Here is a 24,474-nt window from a genome sequence, read left to right on the forward strand (position 1 = left end):
CTTTACTCAATAGAATTAGAAGTGACAAAAATGTGAAATAACAATAAACAGAATTAATTTGCGGGTATGGTCAGAAGCAAAACCATTTGGTTGGGGTGGGCAGTCCTTAAATAGAAAATGTTGTCAAAGCATCAGTTTACTTGTTTTTATTTGTTCATGAGTTGTGAGCACACTGGTTGGGCCAATATTTATTGCCCATCCCTAATTGCCCTTGAAAAGATGGTGTTGAGTTATCTTTTGACTATGAAGTGGTCCTAGCGCTGACTCATGGTGCTGTGGTGGCGGCATCTGCATCCAACGCAGATTCATGAGGATGGAGGCAAGTTTGGGCTCAGTATGAGGCTTGGAAGCATCAGCAGAAGCTGCATTGGCGAGGTAGGCCTGAAGCGGATTCTTGGCGGTAGACCTGAGATTGGGCTGGTGCAGTAGCTGCCAGCATCTGGAGTGTCTGCAACGGTGCAGTCCAGTGAGGACCCATTATGATGGAGGGCCTCAGTGAAGGCGAAATGGTACTGCAGAGTGACAACTTTCAATACAGCAGGAGTGGTGCAGCGAAGGGGACTCGAGCCTGGCCACCAGGCCCATGGACCATGGCAAAGCACTTAACAAGAAGTACTGTAAAGTTGAACATTTGTTCTTTATTTCTTTACTTTTCTGCATTTACATTCTATGTTTTGGTTTATTTTTCTGTGTTTTAATATGGTGCTGGAGAGTGGCGAAGCTATACAACACTTTTAATTGCATTTTGTAACAAAATACAAGTGAGAAATCATCTCTAATTGCTCTAACCAGCATATCGCTCATGGCTCACAACATAGGAAAGGATTGATTAGGGATAGACAACATGGCTTTGTGCATGGGAAATCATGTCTCACAAACTTGATTGAGTGTTTTGAAAGTGAGAAAGAGGACTGATGAGGGCAGAGCAGTAGATGTAATCTATATGGCCTTCAGTAAGGCATTCGACAAAGTTCCCCATGCAAGACTGGTTAGCAAGATTAGATCTCATAGAATACAGGGAGAACTAGCCATTTGGATACAGAACTGGCTCAAAGGTAGAAGACAGAGGGTGGTGGTGGAGGGTTGCCTTTCAGACTGGAGGCCTGTGACCAGTGGAGTGCCACAAGGATCAGTGCTGGGTCCACTACTTTTCATCATTTACATAAATAATTTGGATGTGAGCATAAGAAGTAGAGTTAGTAAGTTTGCAGATGACACCAAAATTGGAGGTGTAGTGGACAGCGAAGAAGGTTACCTCAGATTACAAAAGGATCTTATCAAATGGACCAATGGACTGAGAAGTGGCAGGTGGAGTTTAATTCAGAAAAATGCGAGGTGCTGCATTTTGGGAAAGCAAATCTTAGCAGGACTTAATGGTAAGGTCCTAGGGAGTGTTGTTGAACAAAGAAACCTTGGAGTGCACGTTCACAGCTCCTTGAAAGTGGAGTCGCAGGTAGATAAGATAGTGAAGGCAGCATTTGGTGTGCTTTCCTTTATTGGTCAGAGTATTGGGTACAGGAGTTTGGAGATCATATTGCGGCTGTACAGGACATTGGTTAGGCCACTTTGGAATATTGCGTGCAATTCTATTCTCCTTCCTATCCAAAAGGTATTTTGAAACTTGAAAGAGTTCAGAAAAGATTTGCAAGGATGTTGCCAGGGTTGGAGGATTTGAGCTATTAGGGAGAGGTTGAAAAGGATGGGGCTGTTTTCCCTGGAGTGTCGGAGGCTGATGGGTAACCTTATAGTGGTTTACAAAATCATAAAGGGCATGGATAGGACAAAGTCTTTTCCCTGGAGGGGGCAAGTCCAGAACTACAGGATATAGATTTAAGGTGAGAGGGGAAAGATATAAAAAAGACCTCAGGGGCAACATTTTCACACACGTGTATGGAATGAGCTGCAGAGGAAGTAGTGGAGGCTGGTACAATTGTAACATTTAAGAGGCATTTGGATGGGTATATGAATAGGAAGAGTTTGGAGGGATATGGGCGGGGGGTTGGCAGGTGGGACAAGATTGGGTTGAGATATCTGGTTGGCATGGATGAGTTGGACCAAACGGTCTGTTTCCATGCTGTACATCTCTATGACTCTATGTTGCTGACTCAATACCCCCTGTAGTGGCCCAACACCACCACCTTTGTCAATTGACCTTGCCCAATTTTCTCACGTGCGAAGAATAAAATAAGAAGAGGGCTGCTGCAGAATACTAGAGATTTAAAATTATTCTGTAAAAAGTATTAAATGCTCCTGAAGAATTTAAACAAGATGGGGCTCATTTATTGGCTACTTTTAAAGTATGTATTTCTGGTACTGTTTTAAGATACATTAGGTATTGGAGGAGCATTTCTGTGTTTGTAGCTGATTGATTTTAATGACCGAAAATTCCCAGTATGTCATGATGATGATATTATCAGAGAATGTTTTCAAACTTGTAACATTTCTATTCAAATGAGAGATAAATCATTTAAGGCAAACAGATGAACACTGATATTATAAGGAATGCATGATGACTTCACCTGTGCATGTATCCTACTCTCAGTGTTTTATCAATCTGTTCAGTTAATCTTAGTTAATCTAAATTGAAATCTGAATGATGACTTCATGAAGGCATCAAATCCCATGAAATGTAATATTGATGCTAAATCCTCACTTTATTAGGGCTTTAGTTTGATTATATAGACTCAGCGATAAATCTTCAATGCTAACAAGCTTGGAGACAGGAAGGACATTGATTAGGGAGGGTGGTGGCATACATCAACCCCACTGCAGTCCTGCTTCAACCTGAGTTAAGTTCTGTCAGGGAAAGCCAATAGTTGCCCCTTCCACCCTACCGTCAGTTGAAGCATTTAATAAGCCACATAATGATTCCTTAAGGGCATCATCTCACTGCTTCTGGGATTACGCCAATTGCAAAAGGGCCCTTTACCATGTGGCATTCATGGTAGCTAAAAATAAGTGGCAGCTTTTTACTCCAAGCCTTAGATCCTGATCCTGCTGTTCCATCTCCTTGTCACCCCATCCTATCCTGCAAAATACCACCCCCTACTTCTCTACATTATTTTCTGCAGCCTGGGTAACTCAGCAATCCTGGGAGTGTTTTTCATGCAGCAGCTACAGCCTCCCCTATATTATTGCTGTGCTGCTGCCTGGCAGCTGGCAGTGGTCAATAATTCTGCCCCATGGTCTTGATTCAATGAGAAGGCGCTCGGTGGTCTCGTCAATGTCTGGTTGGCTTGTGGTTCAGAGGACCTCCAAAAGGAGGCTGCGTGGGTCCATCCTTGTGGTCCAGATGGCAGATGAGACACCTCCAATGCCTCAACAAGATCCTTCATATTAACTGCAGTATTTAATGCCATAGCACGTGCTTCATGTAAATTAACTTCAAGCAATTTTAGAAAATGTAATGCTGTCACCCACTTGTTCTCTGTTATAGAGTCATAGAGTCATAGAGATGTACAGCATGGAAACAGGTGCTTCGGTCCAACCCGTCCATGCCGACCAGATATCCCAACCCAATCTAGTCCCACCTGCCAACACCCAGCCCATATCCCTCCAAACCCTTCTTATTCATATACCCATCCAAATGCCTCTTAAATGTTGCAATTGTACCAGTGTCCACCACTTCCTCTGGCAGTTCATTCCATACTCGTACCACCCTCTGCGTGAAAACGTTGCCCCTTAGGTCTCTTTTATATCTTTCCCTTCTCACCCTATGCCCTCTAGTTCTGGACTCCCCAGCCCCAGGGAACAGACTTTGCCTATTTACCCTATCCATGTCCCTCACAATTTTGTAAACCTCTATAAGGTCACCCCTCAGCCTCCGACTCTCCAGGGAAAACAGCCCCATCCTATTCAACCTCTCCCTATAGCTCAAATCCTCCAACCCTGGCAACATCCTTTTCAATCTTTTCTGAACCCTTTCAAGTTTCACAACATCTTTTCAATAGGAAAGAGACAAGAATTGCACGGAATATTCCAACAGTGGCCTAACCAATGTCCTGTACAGCCGCAACATGACCTCCCAACTCCTGTACTCAATATTCTGACCAATAAAAGAAAGCATACCAAACACCTTCTTCACTATCCTACTCCACTTTCAAGGAGCTATGAAACTGCACTCCAAGGTTTCTTTGTTCAGCAACACTTCCTAGGACCTTACCATTAAGTGTATAAGTCCTGCTAAGATTTGCTTTCCCAAAATGCAGTACCTCGCATTTATCTGAATTAAACTCCATCTGCCACTTCTCAGCCCATTGGCCCATCTGGTCAAGATCCTGTTGTAATCTGAGGTAACCCTCTTCGCTGTCCATTACACCTCCAATTTTGGTGTCATCTGCAAACTTACTAACTGTACCACTTAAGCTTGCATCCAAATCATTTATGTAAATGACAAAAGGTAGTTGACACAGCACCGATCCTTGTGGTCACAGGCCTCCAGTCTGAAAAACAACCCTCCACCATCACCCTCTGTCTTCTACTTTGAGCCAGTTCTGTATCCAAATGGCCAGTTCTTCCTGTATTCCATGAGATCTAACCTTGCTAATCAGTCTCCCATGGGGAAGCTTGTTGAACACCTTACTGAAGTCCATATAGATCACATCTACCACTCTGTTCTCATCAATCCTTTTATACTTAAGGGAGTCTACTTGTTTTCATTCAAATTGCATTAAAACACAATCTATTTCGTACTACATTTCTACTTCTTGTGTCATTCACTTTTAAACTACTGAATACATTTTTTTTGACATATGACATGACTTTGAATAATCAGGATCAGGGAGCACTGGAACATTGCTGTATCTCACTTTCATTTTACTGAATTTTAAAACTCTTCAAAGTATTTAGGACATTAAAGCTTTCCAGACTTATATAAGTGGAGAAATGGTATCTGATGATGTCCAGCCACAATCATGAAAAAGTACAGTTAGTCAACTGGAACATTGCACAGAATGCTATTTAAGTGAGAATACTTTATGAAGATACATTACTAAATGCTGTGACATAGGGTTATAGATGTGTAATGTTGAGACTCATAATGGGGGATGAACTAAGTCTTATTGTGAAGCTCATTATATTTCTGAAGTGGTGCAGAAGGCTTGCTGTAAAATTCAACTGATGTTTATCATCATTTTGAAACTTTTACATAAAGGAAAGTTATTGCATAAAACTAAATGTGTACCCTAGAGTCATAATAGATTTCGACCCTGTTTATTCAGTGTAACCTTTTTTTAATTGTATCGAAATCTTACAATAATTGCTATCCACATTTTTCTAATTTGTACATTTTCATCCCTCTGGTAATATTATTCTGATTCTTATCACAACAAATCTTTGTAAAGTCCCAGTGACAATGATGTCAGTGCCAATGAATCCTGCCTCAGTGAACCATGTGTGCATTTCACTTCAGGATAATTTAAATAACTCTCTATCCTTTCATTTCACCAGTGCATCAGTCAGCACACACAATCTTTATGATGATGGGGGGCAGAAATCACATGTACTACCCAAATAGGAGACTGAATCACTGGCCCTTGAAACTATTCAAACACAAATTCACTTGAGAATATCTTATCAGATAGAAATGTGTGTATTTGGTAAACAGGGATACTTTAACAACAAACAATCAATTACTCAGAAGTCGTTGTTAGAGATAAAGGCAAGCATTATTAATACATGTTTATCATTCCTTTATCTTTGAAGAGGAGACATTTGCTTTTTGAAGTGTAGAGATGAGATAAATGCCATGCCAGTTTGACTGCGAATGTTGCCAGCAATAAAGACTAAACTGTAGTTATTACAGGGCAAAAGCTGCAACATTGTCCTGGCTTTCACATTTATTGCTATCCTTTATTGTTGTGAGGTCAATGTATTGAAATTTCCTACCTATCATCGTTATGAGGGTACCAATATGAGAGAACTTTAGGGATCAAGAAGAAGATTCGTTACCAGCTTCTCAGGACGACTAGGAATGGGCTATACATGTCACATTGCGAGTATCCTTTATATCTGAAGAACAAATGTTTTCAAGGGTTAGATATAGTTCTTAGGGCTAAACGAATCAAAAGGGTATGGAGATAAAACTGAAAAAAAGGATGATAAATCATGAGCAAATGGACAAATGGCCTACTCCTGCTCCAATCTTCTAAGTTTCTAAATGAATGTTTATGGAAAAATGTATTAATTTTCTTCTCTCGTGTCTGCTTTGCTATTCTGCAAACCTATAAACTGCAGCTCATCTAAAATGCTGCCATTATCTATGCTGTACCAAGCCCTGCTCACTGGGTTGGAAGGGGAGCTGTTGGCCTAGTGGTATTATCGTTGGACTCTTAATCCAGAGACCCAGATATGAACCCTACCAAGGCAGATGGAATTTGAATTAGATAAAAATCTGGAATAAATCATTTAATGATGACCATAAATCCTTTGTCAATTGTTTGAAAAACTCATCTGGTTCACTCATGTCCTTTAGACAAGGAAACTTCCATCCTTCTCTGGTCTGGCCTACATGTGACTCCAGACCCACCAGCAATGTAGTTAACTCTTAAACTGCTCACTGGGCAATAAATGCTGGCCTGGTCAGCCACGTCATCATCCCATAAATGAATTTTATAATCCTCATCATGTCTGTACTTGTGAACCTTGCCTCCTGATTCCCCAAATTAAATCCCTCATGGTATCATTCCTCCATTTCTTTGTAAATTCCTCCAGCTCTATAACTTTTTCAGAACTCTAAGTTCCTGTAATTCTTTTTTCAAATATATTCTCCTCCCTTTGACCCTTGATTCACTGTCAAACCTTCATCTCTTCAATTTCCAAATTCTGGAACTCCTTGACAAAACACCAGCCTCACCACCTCATCATGGCTTATGTTGGAATATGTTAATAGCATGCTTCAGCATTGCTGCACTCTGCAGTTCACTGGCACCTTATTTTTCAATGCTCCAGCCAATCCTGTTTACACACAGGGACTCAGATCCACCAAATGCACCAAGAATGGATGTATCTCCAATCTTTTAGTTAGCTTTTATAGTGATCACCCACTTTGCGCAGTCAAGCGGATGGATATGTTGCTGTATGGTACCTTGCTATGACAAGATCACACACGTACAACTTGAGCAGGGAGCTGACACAGTAAATGCACTCATATGCTTCAACCAGACGGTCATATTTCAATGTCTAGAAGTTGTAGGCATTAGTCGAGTCAAGGGGGAACCACAGTGCGTGAGGGGGTGGTGCCATGATCAGTCAAGGACAGTGTCCCAATTCAATCCAGGATTTGCCTGTGGTCAATTGGGCACTTGGTACAGTCAGACTCTGGAGATCAGCCTCTGTCCTGTCTGGGGATTGAGTCACATTTGGTTATGCAGTTGGGAATTACTGGTAAGGCAGTTGGAAAGCAGTACAGAAATCAATAAAAGGACTGGGCCATCCTCAGGTTGGTTCTCAATGGGCCATGTTGAGTCCTGGAGATTTGGGTAGTAAACATCAATGCGAGAGTATCAGGTGGCAGTAGATGATGCGCAGAGGAAAGTAGGAAACCCAGGTCTTGGAATTGGAGCCAAAACACTGGGATCCAGAGAAAATCCTGTTTTTGAAGTGTACAGCTCCAGATGTGAGGATAAAAGCTGGTATATTGTGGACAGCATAAGGTAGAAGGGGTCAGGGAGTCCTTCACAAGTGATCCCTACCTTGGCTTCACTGGCAGGTGGTGACAGTGGATAATGATGTTGGACATTGCTATATGGTAGTTCTGAGGCTTAGGGGGTTAGTAGGAATTAATAATCAAATAAAAGGGTTGGGTGGGAATGCCAGGAAACTCAAATCTGATGGGGTTGACAGGGACTGTTATGAAAATGGAACATGAAAGTTGTGGGATGTGGAAGCACGGGGAGATTGGGCGATGGTGGCAGTGACACCTAGAATGCCAGGTAAAGCCTGTAAACTGCAAACAGGATTGCAATCTCGAAAACTTTAATCTTTCACTGCACAGTAAATCTGATAAATAACTGCCAGCACGACCATAGTGAACAAAATAAGTTTGTTTTAGTCTGCATGGATGGGCTTCACTTGTGGCTGACGTGAGACCCTTCAAGCAGCAATGAATTAATCACCAATCACAGATTGCAAATGGTACACATTGCCATAACATTGATGTGCATGTGCAGCTCATGACTTCATCATCAATACTATTCTAAATCTTGGTCATGGTATTTTATAACAGAATTTTATACCATTAGTGGGGATCAGAATAATGTTTCTAACTTTACCCAAACTTTTTTAATTTGGCAATCAACAGTGCATGGTACAGTGTAATGACAGCGGACCAATTTCATAGGTAATCTTCTGTCTTTCTAGGTGTGGAGATGCTGGAGTTGGACTGGGTTAGACAAGGTCAAAGATCAAACAACACCAGTTTATAGTCCAATAGGTCTATTTAAAATTGCAAGCTTTCAGAGCTCTGTCCTCATGTGTGGTATGATAGGGAGGTATAAGACATGGTATTTATAAGCCAAAAGTTAACAACTTTAAAATTAACTGCCCTTGTTGAATCCTTTAATCAGTTAGGAGGTTTACTGCAGATTAAAATGCAAATTCCTGATTCTTTTCAAGTTTTTGTCTCTAGATAATTAAAGGTTTTATTGATTTACAAGAGGTGACATCTCAGGTTAGACAATACACTTGAGGTGTAAGATACTGCTTCAACTCTGTCTACGTTTAAGCTGATGTGAGATTTTAAAATTTTTTTGACAGAAAAGAGTCTTGAATGAAATAATGTGTGTGTGTATGTGTGTGTCCCTCTCTATCATAGCACACATGAGGAAGGAACTGAGCTCTGAAAGCTTGCAATTTCAAATAAACCTTTTGGACTATAACCTGGTGTCATTTGATTTTTGATCTTGTTATTTTAGATGAACTTGGACTATATTAGCCAGGCAAACTAAACAATCTATTCAATCTTATAACTAGTTCACTAATCAGGTCAGGGTTTGTACTCTTTGTAGTAGTGTGCAAGAGACTGTGTCCAAACAAAGACATGTTTGGGGGCAGGTTCACAGTCCTTAAAGGTGGAATCACAGGTGGATTGGGGAGTGAAAACCATGTTTGGTACACTAGACTTTATTGGTTAGTGCATTGTGTATAGGAATTGGGATGTCTTGTTGTGTCTGTACAGAACATTGGTTAGATCACTTTTGAAATGCTGCATCCACTTCACTTCTCACTGCTATAGGAAAGATGTTGTTAAACTTGAAAAGATTCAGAAAAGATGTTACCAGGGTTGAAGGATTTGAGCTATAGGGAGAGGCTGAATAGGCTGGCGCTGTTTTCCCTGGAGTGTCGGAGGTTGAGCGGTGACCTTATAGGAGTTTATAAAATCATGAGGGGCATGGATAGGGTAAATAGTCAAGGTCTTTTTCCCAGGATAACTATCCAAAACTAGAGGGCACAGGTTTAGGGTGAGAGGGGAAAGATTTGAAAGGGAGCCAAGGGGCAACCTTTCCACACAGAGAGTGGTGTGTGTATGGAAAGAGGCTGGTACAATGACAACATTGAAAAGGTATCTGGGTGGGTACATGAATAGGAGGAGTTTTGAGCGATATGGATTAAATGCTAGCAAATGGATGAGATTAATTTAGGGTATCTGGTCGGCATAGACGAATTGGACCAAAGGGTCTGTTTCTGTGCTGTTCAATTCTATGACTATGACTTCATTTCAGTTGGCTTCAATTGAGCTCCAAACATGTCTTCATAGTTCATAGAACAGTTATAGCAGAGAAGAAGGCCATTCAGCATCTTATGTCTGTGCCAGCCCTCTACAAAAGCATCTCATACAGTCCTGCTCTGTCCTGGCCTTTCCCTTACCCCTGCATTTTTCTTCTTGTGCTGTGGGGTCTGTAGATTATACAAATTGTGATATGTTAATATAAAGTACTTTGAAGTTTAGATTTTTGAATTTGAATTTGACAGGGCTTACTGTGTGTCTGAATGCATGTAATGATTAAGTTGTAAAAATTCTGCAGCGTTGATGATTTCTTTTGTATAGTTTGAGAGAAAGAGTCTCCAAGAGTTCAGGGTGTTTTGTTTACACTGGGAGAGAGGTTATGTGCAAATAAAGTGCACAGTGTATTACATTATGTTTTCTTAGGGAAGATTCTGTTCTTTTTTATACTTGCAGGAAGCATAAAGCTTAAGAGAAACTTTCAGTTTTATTTGAAGTCTGGGACTGATCTGCAGGTGAAGATGAATGTGAAAAGGAGTTCCTCGTGAGAAAGGAAGATGATGATTAAGATTTGTTAAAAAGTAGATTACTTCAGAGTGAGAAGTTTAGTGCTAGAGCCAAAGGGGCTATTTGAAGGTGAGACAAATCGCTCAGGTACGTGAAGACTCCAGGAAGAATCTACTAGGTTCTCCAGATTTGCCAGCTGAAGTCACAGTTAAATTAAGGCTGTTGAGGTAACAAAGAAGAGAATAGTCTCCACTGTGAGTATTGTGAAGAGGTGTAGTTTTGGGATCAATGGGATTATATTTTCGCTGTTTCAAAATATTCTAATGTGGATTATGTGCAAATAGTTTGTTTCATTCTGCTTTATCCTCATTTCATGTGTGAAATAAACTTCAGTTCTCTTGTTAAAACCAAATCTGCAATATTGCATACTTATTTTGCAGTAAGACGCAACTTTGCTAAAGCCAAAAAATAATCTTTGTGCCAGATTTCAGTCTGGGATCTGACTTGTCCAATAATAATATCAGGAAGGATCATAACATTATTCAGATAACTATCCAATTGCTTTTTCAAAGTCATGATTGAATTTGCCTCCACTGTCCTTTCAGACAGCACATTCCAGATTGTAACTACAGGAAAGACATCTTTTTCTTTCCGGATATTGTTCTTTTGCAAATGCTTTAAATCAGTTTTCTGTGGTTCTTGGTCCTTCTGGAAATGGGAATAGGTTTGCTCTTTGCACTTTTTCTAGACTCTTAATTGTTTTGAACACATCAATCAAATCTCTCAGCACAAAGACTAGCTGCCAGCAAGTAAATGCAATGTGAATGAATGTTAGGAAATGTAGCAAACAACCATTAGACACATCCTCTTTAGTTGCAGGAAATGCTTGTGTCCCTGTGAGCAAAGTGACCTGGCAGAAACATGCAAGTTTTAAAGGTTGTTGCACTCCAAGGTGAAGTCCTGAAGGATTGAAACAGTCTGAGAGTTGGATTGAGAGCAGGCATAATGATATAGTGAGGATCATGCTTTGCTGATGCCAATTCAAGTAAAGGAAGGGCGGAGGATGATGATATCCGTTGAGCAAACAGGGACAATGTGATGAAGGCAGAGCTGGTTGAAGCCTGGAGAAGCAAATGATGAACCGCTGCATCCAGGTAACTGTGGATTTTCATATCAGGAATTAGTACTAGCTAGTTCCTCAGGCAAGGAGCAAAGAATTGGGGAAGTGATATATAAACAGGATAATAATAAAATACAAATGAAGTAGTCACCATTACTAGTGAGTTCACCGTTTAAACCTTAAGGGGGTAATCAAGAAGATTTTTCTTGATATCGCACTTCAGGTGTTTCAGTCTGTCTGTTTTTTTTTGCCATTGTCTGCATTGCTGAAGAGACCAAAAAATTCCACCCAAAATTCCAAGGCCAAGCTAGATTTTTCTAAAAATTCATCTTAAAACTTCTTGTATTGTAACAGTTACCTGAGAGGAGTTATTTCCTAGAATAGTAAGATTCACTGATAAAACATTGACCTTATGAACCTGTGGTTAACATTTATAAAAGATACACACTGAACTGATTGAGACTTCCACTGTAGTTAGCCCTGTCCCCTACCTCCTTCACCACCCACCCCCACTTTACAGTTGTAATTCATAGATCTTGAAACATGCAAAATATAGCCTCTCTCCTCAACTTCTGCTCCTTAAGGAATGGTTGAGAAATCAGTTTCACTTTGCCAGGTATTCTGCCTCACTTAGTTTTCTTTGTCAATACTTTGAGATAATAGATAATACCATTTAAATTTGTATTGCACCCTGCATTATAAAAATGAACAATGACTGTAATTTTCCCTTTTTCAGACAAATTGTGGGGCTGGTGTGTTAGGTGTTAGGTTTTGACTAACTTGCTGGGTGCCCCACTGTGAAAGCTTGTCAGATCATGTGTCATCCTGTTTGATAAAATCTGACTGGTGACCTTCCTCATTCCTGATGAAGGGCTTTTGCCCCAATGTCGATTTTCCGGCTCCTTGAATGCTGCCTGACCTGCTGTGCTTTTCCAGCACCACTCTGATCTTCACTCTGGTGACCTTCTTGGCCAATTGTAGGCTTCAACAACAGCCTCCAGGCATGCCAGAAGCTGCGAGCTGGCAATCTCTGGGTCCTAAAGAATTTGATTGAGGCATACTCTTCAATGGACCTAATGGCAAGGTCTTTTTCTTTTGCTTATTTTGGCTGAGAAGGAGAGGGAAAGGAAATTGGGACAAAAGATAAGGGCTAGGGAATGGCTTTCAGAAGCCACTCCATTGCCCCCTCCCACCAATACCTCTCATTGCCCCAAGACAGGAGCCAATGGAGAACCCTTCTAACTCGGCAAGCAGCTTACCCTAGTTATCAGTTGGGAAGCTGGTTAACTTTGCCATCTGCTGAGAAGGCAGGTAGTTTTGGAGCAGGCACTTTGAGGACCTTATGTGGCTGTCAATTTACCATTTAAAGGCGTTACTTTCTGGCGAGTTAAGAAAGCCATCAGTGGACCTTCTTGCCCAACTCTTAATTGGTGAGAAAGGGCAATTGCCTCTTGAGGGTAAAATTGTCAAATATTTCCACTTCTTCCCAACTCCAGGAAGATGAATATTTCATCATCTGTTTTCAGATGCTAACAAAATGACTGACTCTTTGATCGAATGAAAGTAATGCCAGTTCTGAGTCAGAAAATTAAATGCTCAAGTATGCCAGAAGTATATAAATGTAGGTTGACCAATAAAATCAGTAATATGTGACTGCTGTCAGAGATGCCACTTTTTGAATGAGATTGAATCACCTTTAGTGACACCACTGAGTCCATAAATCTTCTGGTATCTAGGTCAACATGTATGTACTAACAAACAGCATTAAAGAAAAGGTTTAACTAGTCTTTCAATTTTGTTCTCTTTGTGGGATTTTGGCTGAGCACAAAATGGCTGATATAATTTGCCTACAAGAAAACAGTGACTGCGCTTCTGAAGTTAAACATTCATATAAAGAGCTTTGGGATGTTTTGAGAACATGAAAGGCACCATAAAATCCACTGTGTTGACTGAAAAACCCTTTGCTAACAATGAAGGGACCTGCATGTTGATGACCCATTCTCACTATCATCATGCAAAATGAGATACACCAAACTCAGAATAAAAAGAAAGTAAGCCACTGCATCTTTGGAATCAAAATTGATTAACATTATAATCTTTTATTTTTGATGCTGAAAATCTCCGTGTGTTTTACAATGGGTCAATACAACTGCTATCTGTATGAAAGCAAATACTTTGGAAACCGGAAATAAAAAGTAGAAAATGGTGTTTGTACTCAATAGGCCAGGCAGCAATTTTGGAGAGAAAGCGGAGTTGACAGATACTCTTCTACAGAAGATTTTCATCCTCACCACCAGTAGTGAGAGTTGGGAGAATTCCTGGCTCGGCCACTGAGAAATTGCCCATGAGAATAGGGTTTCCATTGTGGTGGGTGAGGCAGCAATTGATCCAGTTGAACCTGCAAATTATTTTGAGACAGCCACAGGGACCACTGCTGGGCGTGGCAGCTGGCTGTTCAAAAGGCTTGGTTCAGTGCTGTGCAACTTCATTCCTGTGGCAAAGAATTTCACAGGCTCACAACTTTCTGGGTGAAGAAATTTCTCCTCATCTCTATTCAGAAGACCTACCACATACCTTAGAATGTGTCTCCAGTTCAGGATATTCTAATCATCAAGAACTTCCTTCCTGCATTTACCCTGTTTAATCCTGTTAGAATGTTATATGCTTCTATGAGATTCCCCCTAATCTTCTTAACTCTAGTGAATATAGTCCTAACTGAGCCAATTTCTCCTCACACATCAATCCTGTTATCCCAGGAAACAATCTGGTAAGCCTTCTCTACACTTGCTGCATAGCCAAAACATCATTTCTCAGATAAGACCAAAGTTGCACACAGGATTCCAGGTGTGGTCTTAACCAATGCCCTATACAAGTTGCAGCAAGAAAACTCTACTCCAGTACTTGAATCCTATTGTTATAAAGCCAAAATATAATTTATCTTCTTTACCGCCCACTGTATCTGCATGCAAAACTTCAGTGACCAGTGTTCAAGAATTCCCAGGTCCTGTTACACTTCTTCCTTTCCCAATCTGTCTTCATTCAGATCATAATCTGCCTTCCTGTATTTCCTACCAAACTGGTAAACTTCATATTTGTCCATATTACTGCATCTGCCATGTATTTGCCCAGTTATTTAACTTGCGCAAATCACACTGAAGCTTCTCTGTATACCTTCCCACCCAGCTTTGTGTCATATGCAAACTTGGAGATATGATACACAGTTACCTCACCTAAATCATTAATATATGTTGTGAATAGCTGGGGCCCAAGCACCGATTCCTGCAGTACCCCACTATTCACTAATTACCAGTTGGAACAAAACCTCATTTATTCATACTCTTTCTTTCCTGTCTGCCAACCAGTTCTCATCCATTTGGTATTTGTATACCACTTACACTAACTTTGTCAGCCAGACAGGAAAAGCAGCTTTCTGATTATTTTCCAAATAAATTATAGCCTCTTTGCACTCAAAGCAAATGTTGGCTCTTGTCATTTTCACCATTACTAGTGACTGATGGTAAATTTTATGATAACTGCGCTTAAATATTAAAAGCCCAATGATCGTAGAAGATTTCTTGCTTCATTTAGTGAGGCTGCACTGATCTCAATCAGTTCTGCACACTACAGTAAGAATGCCTTAAGATTCTACACACACCAACTGGAGAAAACGATAGAGGCTGAGTTACCTGCACACTTGATTAAAATAAATAGAAAATGCTCATACAATGAAATACAAGTGAAACACATATAAATGAAATACTCAGTACATCAGATATCCAATATTAAGAAAGAAAATATTTGAAACCAATGACCTCTTATCCGAGATAAAATTTTTTAGAAATTAATGGCTTTTAAGCAGATGCAGGACTAGGAAAAAGAGAAAGGTCTGTGGTACAGTAGATAGGCAGAGTGATTAAATGGCAAAAATGATTACGGAACAAGTCAGAAGTAAGTGATAATGAGACAAGTGTCTCCTGTACACTTATCTTTGCTTCACTATATTAAAAGTGTTGCATATATCTGGAGTGAAGGCCAGATTTGAATTTGGATTGAAGGAAAAATAAGCCTCCCTGGAGGAGGGTGTCTCATTCCACTCGGTCCTGGAATCATGTCATGCCCCAGTCTGCAACTACTTAGCATTGGTGTGAAAGGAAAACCTCTTCATACATTACATGGGCAGGTGCAGCCTACATTTACCAACTTCTGCTAAGTGGGTCTAATATTGTTTTGAATTGAAGTATAAAATGAAAAATAGCTGCAAAATAAATGACTACGAGAGATTGATAGCAAAAAAATTGCCTGGAATTAAAAAATTATGCTAGCATGAAAGCTTCCGAACAAATGGGCCCAAGTGGGTGTAAGGCTGGCTGTAGAGGGATAGAAATCAGAGGAGCAGGAATCCTAGTTACAAAATATCTTCTGAAACTTGTAAGATTATCTTCAATGTAACTTTGCCTTACATATATAGAAATCTATTTTATAATTAAATGTTTATTGTTTGTTATTTTGTAGTACAAAGTAAAAAAAAATCTTTATTGAGGACTGTGAAACAAAAGATTGCATATTTCTAACTCTGAAACAGGGAAAATTGTACAGTACAATCCAAGACATGTTCTTTCTGAAACGAACAGCTTCTTGGTTTGTCAGGAATGGTCGATTAATTCCAGTAAGTTTTTGGAGGGTCTCAAATGAATACTAGTGAATACAGTAATAACAATCTGAGAATGTCTGACAAATCCCCAGGATAAAACACGTGTTTGCCCATTCTATTGAGGCGCTCTTTCAGCAACACCCACAACCCCCACCTCTCTCTCTCTCTCTCTCTCGCTCTCTATGTCTTTCTTGTTGTGTAGATTCTTATAAAATAAAACACAAGCAGGCAGCAGGGAGATTACACTTCAGTGCAGTCTGTATTCTAGTAGAGAGAAATAAAGTTGTTTAGTGAACACCTGCCATGGTGTCAATAGAGAGGCTGTGAACTGAAATCACACCAAGCATAAGAGGCTGATGAAGGGGTGCAGGTTTTCACGCTGCTAACAGTCAGAATTTAAAGGGAGAATTGCTATTATAAAGCAGAGTTCATCAAAATATGCACTGGCAGACTAAAATTACACCTGGTGTTCTGGTGGAGCTTGGCTTTGTCCATGGCCATTAGTAATGTTTTTTATTATTCGTCCACATGCTCTGACTTGCTTCTTTCTATATTAGACTTCAATTGGCTTTGATGCTTTTACTTCAGTGATGAGGTGTTGATTTTATCTTCCCATTGAGCCACTTTATGTACTGAAGATTTTTTCTTTTCTTCTGTTCTTCTGAGCATTTTTCACTCCAGGTAGAGGTTACACAGTTAGACAGTGCAGGTGAATGGAGCATGAAAGCTGCTGGGGAAGAGATTGGAATTAAAAGCAATGCCATTGAGGTATCATTCTTTTGAAACTGTGCACTTTTTCCGTTTCTTATTCATGTAACTTTTTAGCTGATACAGTAAAGATCTTTCATTTCCAAAATCTCTGCTATGGGTGAGGAGTATCTCCAGCCAAGATTAATAGATCAACACTTGACATTTTCATAAGAAATCCCTTTGTGCAATATTTCAATGCAGGCATTACGTGCTTGTTTGAGACAAATTAATGCCAGTGTTAGAATTAAGGACAAGGGGCTATCTTACAAGCTTTGTCTATTTCCAGTCTGCCCTCCTAAGTTCTGTGAGCAATTTTACTTGATCAGAAATGAATTTGGTATCATACAGAGTGCATTGAAATATGTAAGAGTCACTATATAATCTTCGTGATATTTCTCAGGGACGGGGTTGTTGACAGTTCATAGTCAAAAGATTTATCCTATCGACAATGACAACCTCCAGAAAAAATATAAATTGACCTTAAATGAAGAGAAAACCAAGAATATAAAATTATCATGATTTATTCTAGGGTCTGATATGAAGTAATTTAAAATTAGTTCTGGTGTTATGTTTATTTAAATACTGAAAATCTAGTGTTGCTTTTGTTGGAAATGTTGCGACTATGATTCAATGTAAAATTAAAGTGTCGCATTGCTTCTAATATTACGGCTGTTTGCCAACAGTAAAGAGACTCAGGGTACAGAATTAGGATCAAAGCCTTTGATGTCCTAGGCCACTGATTGTACCCATCATCGAAGAAAGGTTTTAGTCAAAAAAAATCAATCCAGTGCTGTCTATCGATTTGAAAACATCACAGCTGCTTCTAATAAGTGGACTAGATGGGCTGGTTTCTATGGGGCTGGAATTACCTTTCGATTGCCAATGCCTGGGTGTTGGTCCTCTCAATTGCTGTGCTACCTTTTCTGATCAATACTGAATCATCCAGTGGATAGTAATTAGCTTTTAGAGAAGCACTCAACAAAGATCTGTGGTGACTCTGATAGACTTCACCAGAAAAGGTCAGGCAAAATCAGCAGTGAACTAGAAGGTGATGGATAAAGAAAAAGACCCCTTCCCTGAGAAGTACTTAGCTCTTTTTTAATTACTGTAATTTTCAACAAAAGTAGGAGAGTGAGATGATGAAGTACAGCACTTTCCTCCCTGCTGTTCCTGATGAGGCTTGATAGTCCTCAAAATTACGCATTGACTCTCGTTGATTTCTCCCAGTGTTTAGTACTAATAACCTGTAGGGTCTTTTTTCTCTCTACCTCTCAGTCCTAGTGTCACTGCAGTAATTACACTGTGTGAAATCTGCACTGCAATCACAGCTGCCAACTCTGAGCTTCACAAGCTAGGTCAGACTTTGTACTGCACAGATAAAATGCTAGACCGACACAAGACAGGAAGGAAAGGAGTTGGGTTTGATTCAGAAGTATACTTCAGAAACAGAAACCTTCAGACTATTGATTGTGCACAATTGTGTTCATACACATTTTTAAATGAGAAAAAAAAGTAAAGCTACTGCATATTTTAATGACTTTCTTCTTAAGCTATTTATCAGCAAAATGTCCACTGAAAAGGTACGTCTAGGCCATCATTAATCAGCATTACAATTTGCAACAGATTTTTCCTCTATTTTTGATAAAACAAATCAAAATTTGTTTCTTAACCACTTTCTGTGATACGTAGATTTTTTTTCCATTAATGCATTAATGTCCACGGCAGAGCCAGCATGTACTGCACATCCCTAATTACTCATGAGAGAGAAACAGAGACAGAGCAAGCGAGAGAGAGAGAGAGAGAGACATAGAGTGGTGGGTGAACCTTTTTCTTGAGCTGCATTATTCCACATATTACTGTTAGAATTGCACATCAATGGAGACAGAAATGAGGATATTAAAATTAAGTAAAACAAAAATAGTGGTACCTCTACAGAAATGTGAGGCTCTGAACCCAATATGTGGTCCTGTCTCCATTTGAACCTGCCTGGCATCATTGTGATGAACTTTTGCCTGCTCTTGTCTTGTCTTGTTACACAGCAACAGAATAATCTACCTTAGTGAAGGTGGAATAACTGGGCATCACCAGTTTTGTTTCCCAATTCCCTTTCCAACTTTCAAAGTTTTCCTCTTAACCAGCTAATCATGCCTGAAACTAGTGACATGGTAGCAATGTTCAGAACTAATCTCCCCTGAAGTTAGATGAGAGAAATCATTGCTCCAAGACAAAAAATTGAATTTGGTCATTGTCTTGAACAATAGAAGGAACTTTGGTTTAATGGATTATTCAAGAGGATTACCTAATTCTGTAAAATGAATAACTTGTACCCTCTGCTTTTTAATGTTAAAGTATTAAATATTTAATATTAAACAAAACTCATTCCAGCATGGATCATCCTCACATTAGTCTACTCAGCAGCTGAAAAGAATTACTCTCCAGTCTGTCTGGTAAATAATCAGAGGCGCTAAGGATAGCATGGAAGCTAATATAAGCTTTCATGAAAATCACAAGAGAAGTAAAATATAATTCTTTTTGTTGCTGCAGTGGGATGCACATTATGGCCTGCCAACAATCCAGCAGTCATTGTGCATTTACATTTTAAAAGGTAATCTATTCAGCTGGGAACTATCAAAAATACACTGCCAAACTTCTCCATTAGCCTTTTGTGTTTTTTCACCACATTACAAAGTTTGTAACATCAGTGCCTGCAATGTGGTATTTTAAACAAGCTTGTTAACTGTAGCAGCCAGTCCTATTTTTTTTAAAAGAATCGCTTGCAGTTATAAAGACCTATGGCTGGCTATTTTGATTCAAGTGTGCAGATTTGCGGTTCAGAAAGGCATGAAGGTGTTAAAGAGGTAAGTAGGTGTAATGGCACATCTAATTCACTTGTTCACATTTGGCAGAATAAGTTCTGTGTAAATAAAGAATGCTTAAGTGCAGTGTATGATGGTGGCAAGGTTTCTTTTTTGGGGGACTCTAATCGGTCACTTCTCTTTCCCATACATAAACGCCAGCCAGTACCCGATAGAAACAAAGGAACCTCTCCCAGTGTCTGAATACAGTGACACTCATTCTAAGAGGAGTGGGGCAGCTTTTTGTAGGCACACTGCTTCAGACAAACAATGGCACACAATGAGTTATTGACTTGTTTATATATGGGGCTCTTTTCACTAACTAAATCTGACTCCCACAGTCTGGACAAATGATTGATTTCGCTGGTAGAATGGGAAGCCCTATGCATTTAACTCTATAGTGTAAACTGTTTCTTCCCCATTTGTACACCCTGAATAGAAGCTTATTAAAATGCACTTTCCAAAAATACCTGCAGCTGGCCATTATGAGTGAGTTCTGTATATATAAATAAGTAATTTGTCCCAGTCTTTTGTATGGCAACAGGGCATTGGAGTTTCATGTGGGTAGATATGAATGCTAAAATAATCAGTCTTTCACCAGACTGCAGCAGTTAATGTAAATGTATACATGATATGAAGTTATTTTTTTCAAACAATTACATTCATATTACAAAACAGAAAGGAAATGAATTCCTCTGCCAAACTATGTGTCTAGAGGCAAATCTGTTGAATTTCATGCTCACGGCAATGAATGAGTTCAAGCCACATAAACTGTATCAGGGCACCGTCCATTGAGCACAAAATACTATTATGGTCTGATGTAGCATAAATGCAGTTTGGCTTCTAAATGAATAAAATTGACTCTAGGTAATTTTCACAGCTGCATGGACCTGTGCACATTACTAATAAAAATAAAAGCCTGATAGGAAAATAAAGTTTAGAACAGAGACATGCTGTGTTCAGACTTTATTTTTGCGTTTTAAATGTAGATCACAATAACGAATGAGAAAGGATGGCAATTTAAGAGCTGTTCAGAATTTCAGCCTGATTGCATCAATTTTTCTTGATCCTTTAAATCAACAATGTAGTTTTGTGCTAGAGACATTTGGAAATTGTAAAGGTTACCTTGATTGTGCAAGTAATTTCTTATAATATTATTTGTACAAGTCTGTGATTTCAGAAATTCAAAATGCCATTTTTTAAATGTTGGAGACAGGCATAAAAAAAAGCAGTAAGATGTCCATCATCACAGAAATTCTCAGGTTGCAGACTGAACAATTAAACTGTTAACAGAGGCAACCTCTGTACATATAATCACTTGTAAGCTTATTCGTGTCAACCTCCATTGATTTTATTTGAACATAATTGCTACAGAAGTGATATTTATTAAGAGGCACTTTGAAGTTTTTAACTAAACTGCTAATGAATTCTCTTCCAGCCATTTCAGCAGAATCATTTCAGTTTGTTCAAAGATGTTCACTTATGAGAGGTCTTTAACCAACGTCAGACTATAGAGAAGCTAATTGTGTGCGAAACCATTCTGACAAATGCCAAATATAAGTTTTAAAATTTGTTTTTCTTCCTTTTAGATATACCACACTTTGAATGGATGCACACGGAAGGTTACGCACAAAGCCCTTCTCTCTATGACTACAGGAGAACTCTATAAAATAAATGAAGATGTGAGAATTTTTTTTATTGCCTTTCTAATAAACAAAGTCAGAGTTGTCCTGATGGGGGAGGGGATAAAAGGTGTTTGCTGGGAATTTGTAGCCTTGTTGCTCAAAAATACAACCTGGCCTTTACATGCATCTTGTGTAAATTCAAAAGCAAACTTCGAACATATCAAATAGTGGAAGTTAATATAGTGTTTAGTGGCTGTGAAAGGATAGTTGCAGCACACTTGGAAGAAGGTGGCTGGATATGAGCTTAGCATTTTTATGTGGCTGACTGCCTTTGCACACAAACAGATTGAAATATGAACAGACCTAGTTATGTGGGGTCACAAAAGGCCAAGTTTTGTCTTCTACTCTATTCAGATTGCTTTAGATTGGTGGGGGAAGCTTTGGCTGGAAAGAGAATTCTTGATATTGTAGCTTATGCTGTGTAGTAAAAGTAGTAACTGCAATTTACAGCATACAAGTGAATGAGGAAATAATTCTCACGCCCAACAAAAAAAACATAACATTCAATCAATTACATCAGTAATTAATAAGAGTTTCATTAATTCATATTCTTTCTTGTCTTTAGGAATAAAGAGTTTTTTTTGACATGGTAAACTTATCCTTGAAAGGACAAGGGATTTTTAAATTGCTTGCTTTTAGTGTTATTTAAAATGTACCCTTCAGCAAATCCAGAGTTTATTAGAACAAAATCACTACTTAAAAACGTGTAAGTGAAATATCCAGGTTGCGAATAGTTTAGATGAACTCATAAAATTAAGTGCAGAAGAAAACGGGAAAAAACACATTCAATATCTTTAGATTTTTCAGAAATTAACTTAGAATAGCATATTTCACAATTATTAGAAATATAAAATAGAGCCTGTGCAATTGTTCCGTGGAATCATTTAAAATTGTGCTTCCTTTGATTTTAGCCAAGATTCTTTGGCCATTTAATTGGATTACATCTCTCCCTGGCTGACAGAGACCATGTTAGATTTATACACTGATATCCTGCATCAAGATCGGAATGTTTCATTGCTTTGATTTTAAATCTAATGATTTAGTACATCAATAAATGAAAGCAACAGATGGACTAAAATCAGGGAAGGAATGTGTCTCTCTTTTCTCGGCTTTTAATCTGAGTGCCTTAAGAAATATTTAACAAAAAGAAAAATGATCTGTTGTATTAAGCAGTTCACAAATTGCAGTGAATGCTTCATGAAGGCTTATGTGATGTGATTTTCATTCTCTTATGTGTAAGCATCATTTAACTCACAAGAAGGAAAACTGCAGAGGAATTATGATGGGCTTTCGAGTTTAAACTCTAAGATGTTACTTCTGATTCATGAAGTCTTTGTTTATATACCTAGTGCACATGTACTACATCCACCTTTCACTATGTTCAATTGGTGTGAAACGGCTAAAGTATGGAGGAATCTGATCCAAGTGTGATAACCTTTTGGAGATGTAAATTAATTATAAGAAACTTTGGCTGTGAAACTGGACCCTATAGTGCCTCTGGTGTTAGTGAAGCCTGGAGTGCTGAAAATGACAACAGATTCACTTCAGACCACTTTTAGCATGGTCTCTGTGACATGCCATATTTGGAAGTAGGGTAGCAACTGTATATTGGAAATGTATGAAATAGGCAGATTGTGATGCCACTCAGCATCTAAAGCTAATTTGGCATGTTCCAATATACTATTTTTGATCTCATAAATCCAGTTAATGTCCTCTTTTAATCATGCTGAGCAGAGCATGTGTTCAGCTTCTCTAGATGCCACCCATTAGCACTTCCTAAAGGGATCAGAATGAAACTTCCAGATGGGGTGCATTGACTTTCTTTTGGTGCTGCAGTTGTAGAAAAACTGAATACTGTGTTATTGGAGAAATTCTCAAAATGAGTTGGAGTCAGATGGAAATGGTGATGGATTTTTCCAAGGAACAGGATGGGGTGAAGTAGAATTTGAGAAAATAGACAAAGTATATAAAATCATCCTGGATCTTCTTGGCAATGCCAGCTGCAACAGTCTCAGCCACTGTGGGCTCAATACTTTGAAGCCTTGTCTCCTTCAAGGGATTCAGGAGCTACAGGCATGTTTGCCTTCTGGAGAGTCTTAGCAACAAATTCCTGTTATCATCAACTTTAGCAAGCACGAAGGAAGAGTGTCACTGAGTTTGTTGCAAGGTGATTGGGTGACGTTCCTGTCACAGGTGAATACCTGAAAGTATGTGAAAACAGGGAGATGTGGGTGTGAGGCCTGCAAAACAAATAAATGTGTGAGGGTGAAGTGGAGCAGAAGAATATCAGAAATGTGTCCTGACTGCTAGAAATTGCTGATGGGTGAGTGATTGGAGTGCATTGAGCAGTACGTGTGCTTGGCAGTGCGATGGGCAGGAGGAGGTATTTAAGGGTTTTAGGTTTATACTTGGGTGAAGTTACTGAGCTTTGTGTGGCATTACATGAAGATCTTGAGCGTGTGACAATACTTTGTCTTTAAGAGATGTATTTTGTTCTCTTTTTTCATGAAGAAAAGTTAAGATCAGAGGTATTGATTGGTCTGTTTCAAAGCCCATAAAATAAACAGCTGGTGAGGCCTTGAGTTTTTTTTTCTATAGTTGGAACAATAGAAGCAGCCTGAAAGGGTGGGGTCAAGTGCCTGCAGATCTAGTTTTAGTTTTTCAATAGCAGTTGCTGGCATCTAGAAGCTGGGTTTGGAATCTGCAGTACATCTCTCTCTGCTACATTATCTCTCTCTTCCTTGGAGTTTTCTCTTGTTGTTTTTCCTCCTGAACTGGAGTACTGTCTGTGAGACAACCTATTTTTCAGAACTTTGCCTTTTGCCAAGAGAGTCTTTATGGGCTGTTACTATATTGGAATAGTTAATTAGTAGGAGCTAATATATCTTTTTTTTAAGCATTTCAACAGCGTTCGAGTTAAGACAATTCTTCCTTTTTATTTTGTCTGTATTCTAATGGTATGTAAAAATAAAATGTGTTTTGCTTGTCATCGAGCAGTTTGATCAATTGAATTGCACTTGGAATGCAATACCTTACACTTACCTTTGAAATAAGGAAAAGTTAGAGTCTAGACTATCTTCTGAATATATTTTGAGGGAGTTTGATTTGGCCCATAACAAACTGGGGGCTCTTATCGCAATTGAAATCTCTAATTCCAGGTTGGCTTTAGGATTGCTGGATTCAAA

At 39.1% G+C, this 24,474-nt stretch overlaps 1 protein-coding gene across 3 annotated transcripts in view; it reads left to right on the top strand.

Annotated features, from left to right (window-relative positions):
• LOC122557702 (doublecortin domain-containing protein 1-like) overlaps nucleotides 1-24,474 on the top strand; it is a 544,701-nt gene that overhangs the window by 211,435 nt on the left and 308,792 nt on the right. For all 3 annotated transcript variants that reach the window (XM_043705576.1, XM_043705578.1, XM_043705577.1), the window contains one exon: nucleotides 21,194-21,286. In XM_043705576.1, the coding sequence (XP_043561511.1) occupies nucleotides 21,194-21,286 (93 nt within the window). The remainder of the gene's footprint in view (nucleotides 1-21,193; nucleotides 21,287-24,474) is intronic.

The sequence above is a fragment of the Chiloscyllium plagiosum genome, chromosome 16, assembly GCF_004010195.1.
Source record: "Chiloscyllium plagiosum isolate BGI_BamShark_2017 chromosome 16, ASM401019v2, whole genome shotgun sequence".
NCBI classification, from domain to species: Eukaryota; Metazoa; Chordata; class Chondrichthyes; order Orectolobiformes; family Hemiscylliidae; genus Chiloscyllium; species Chiloscyllium plagiosum.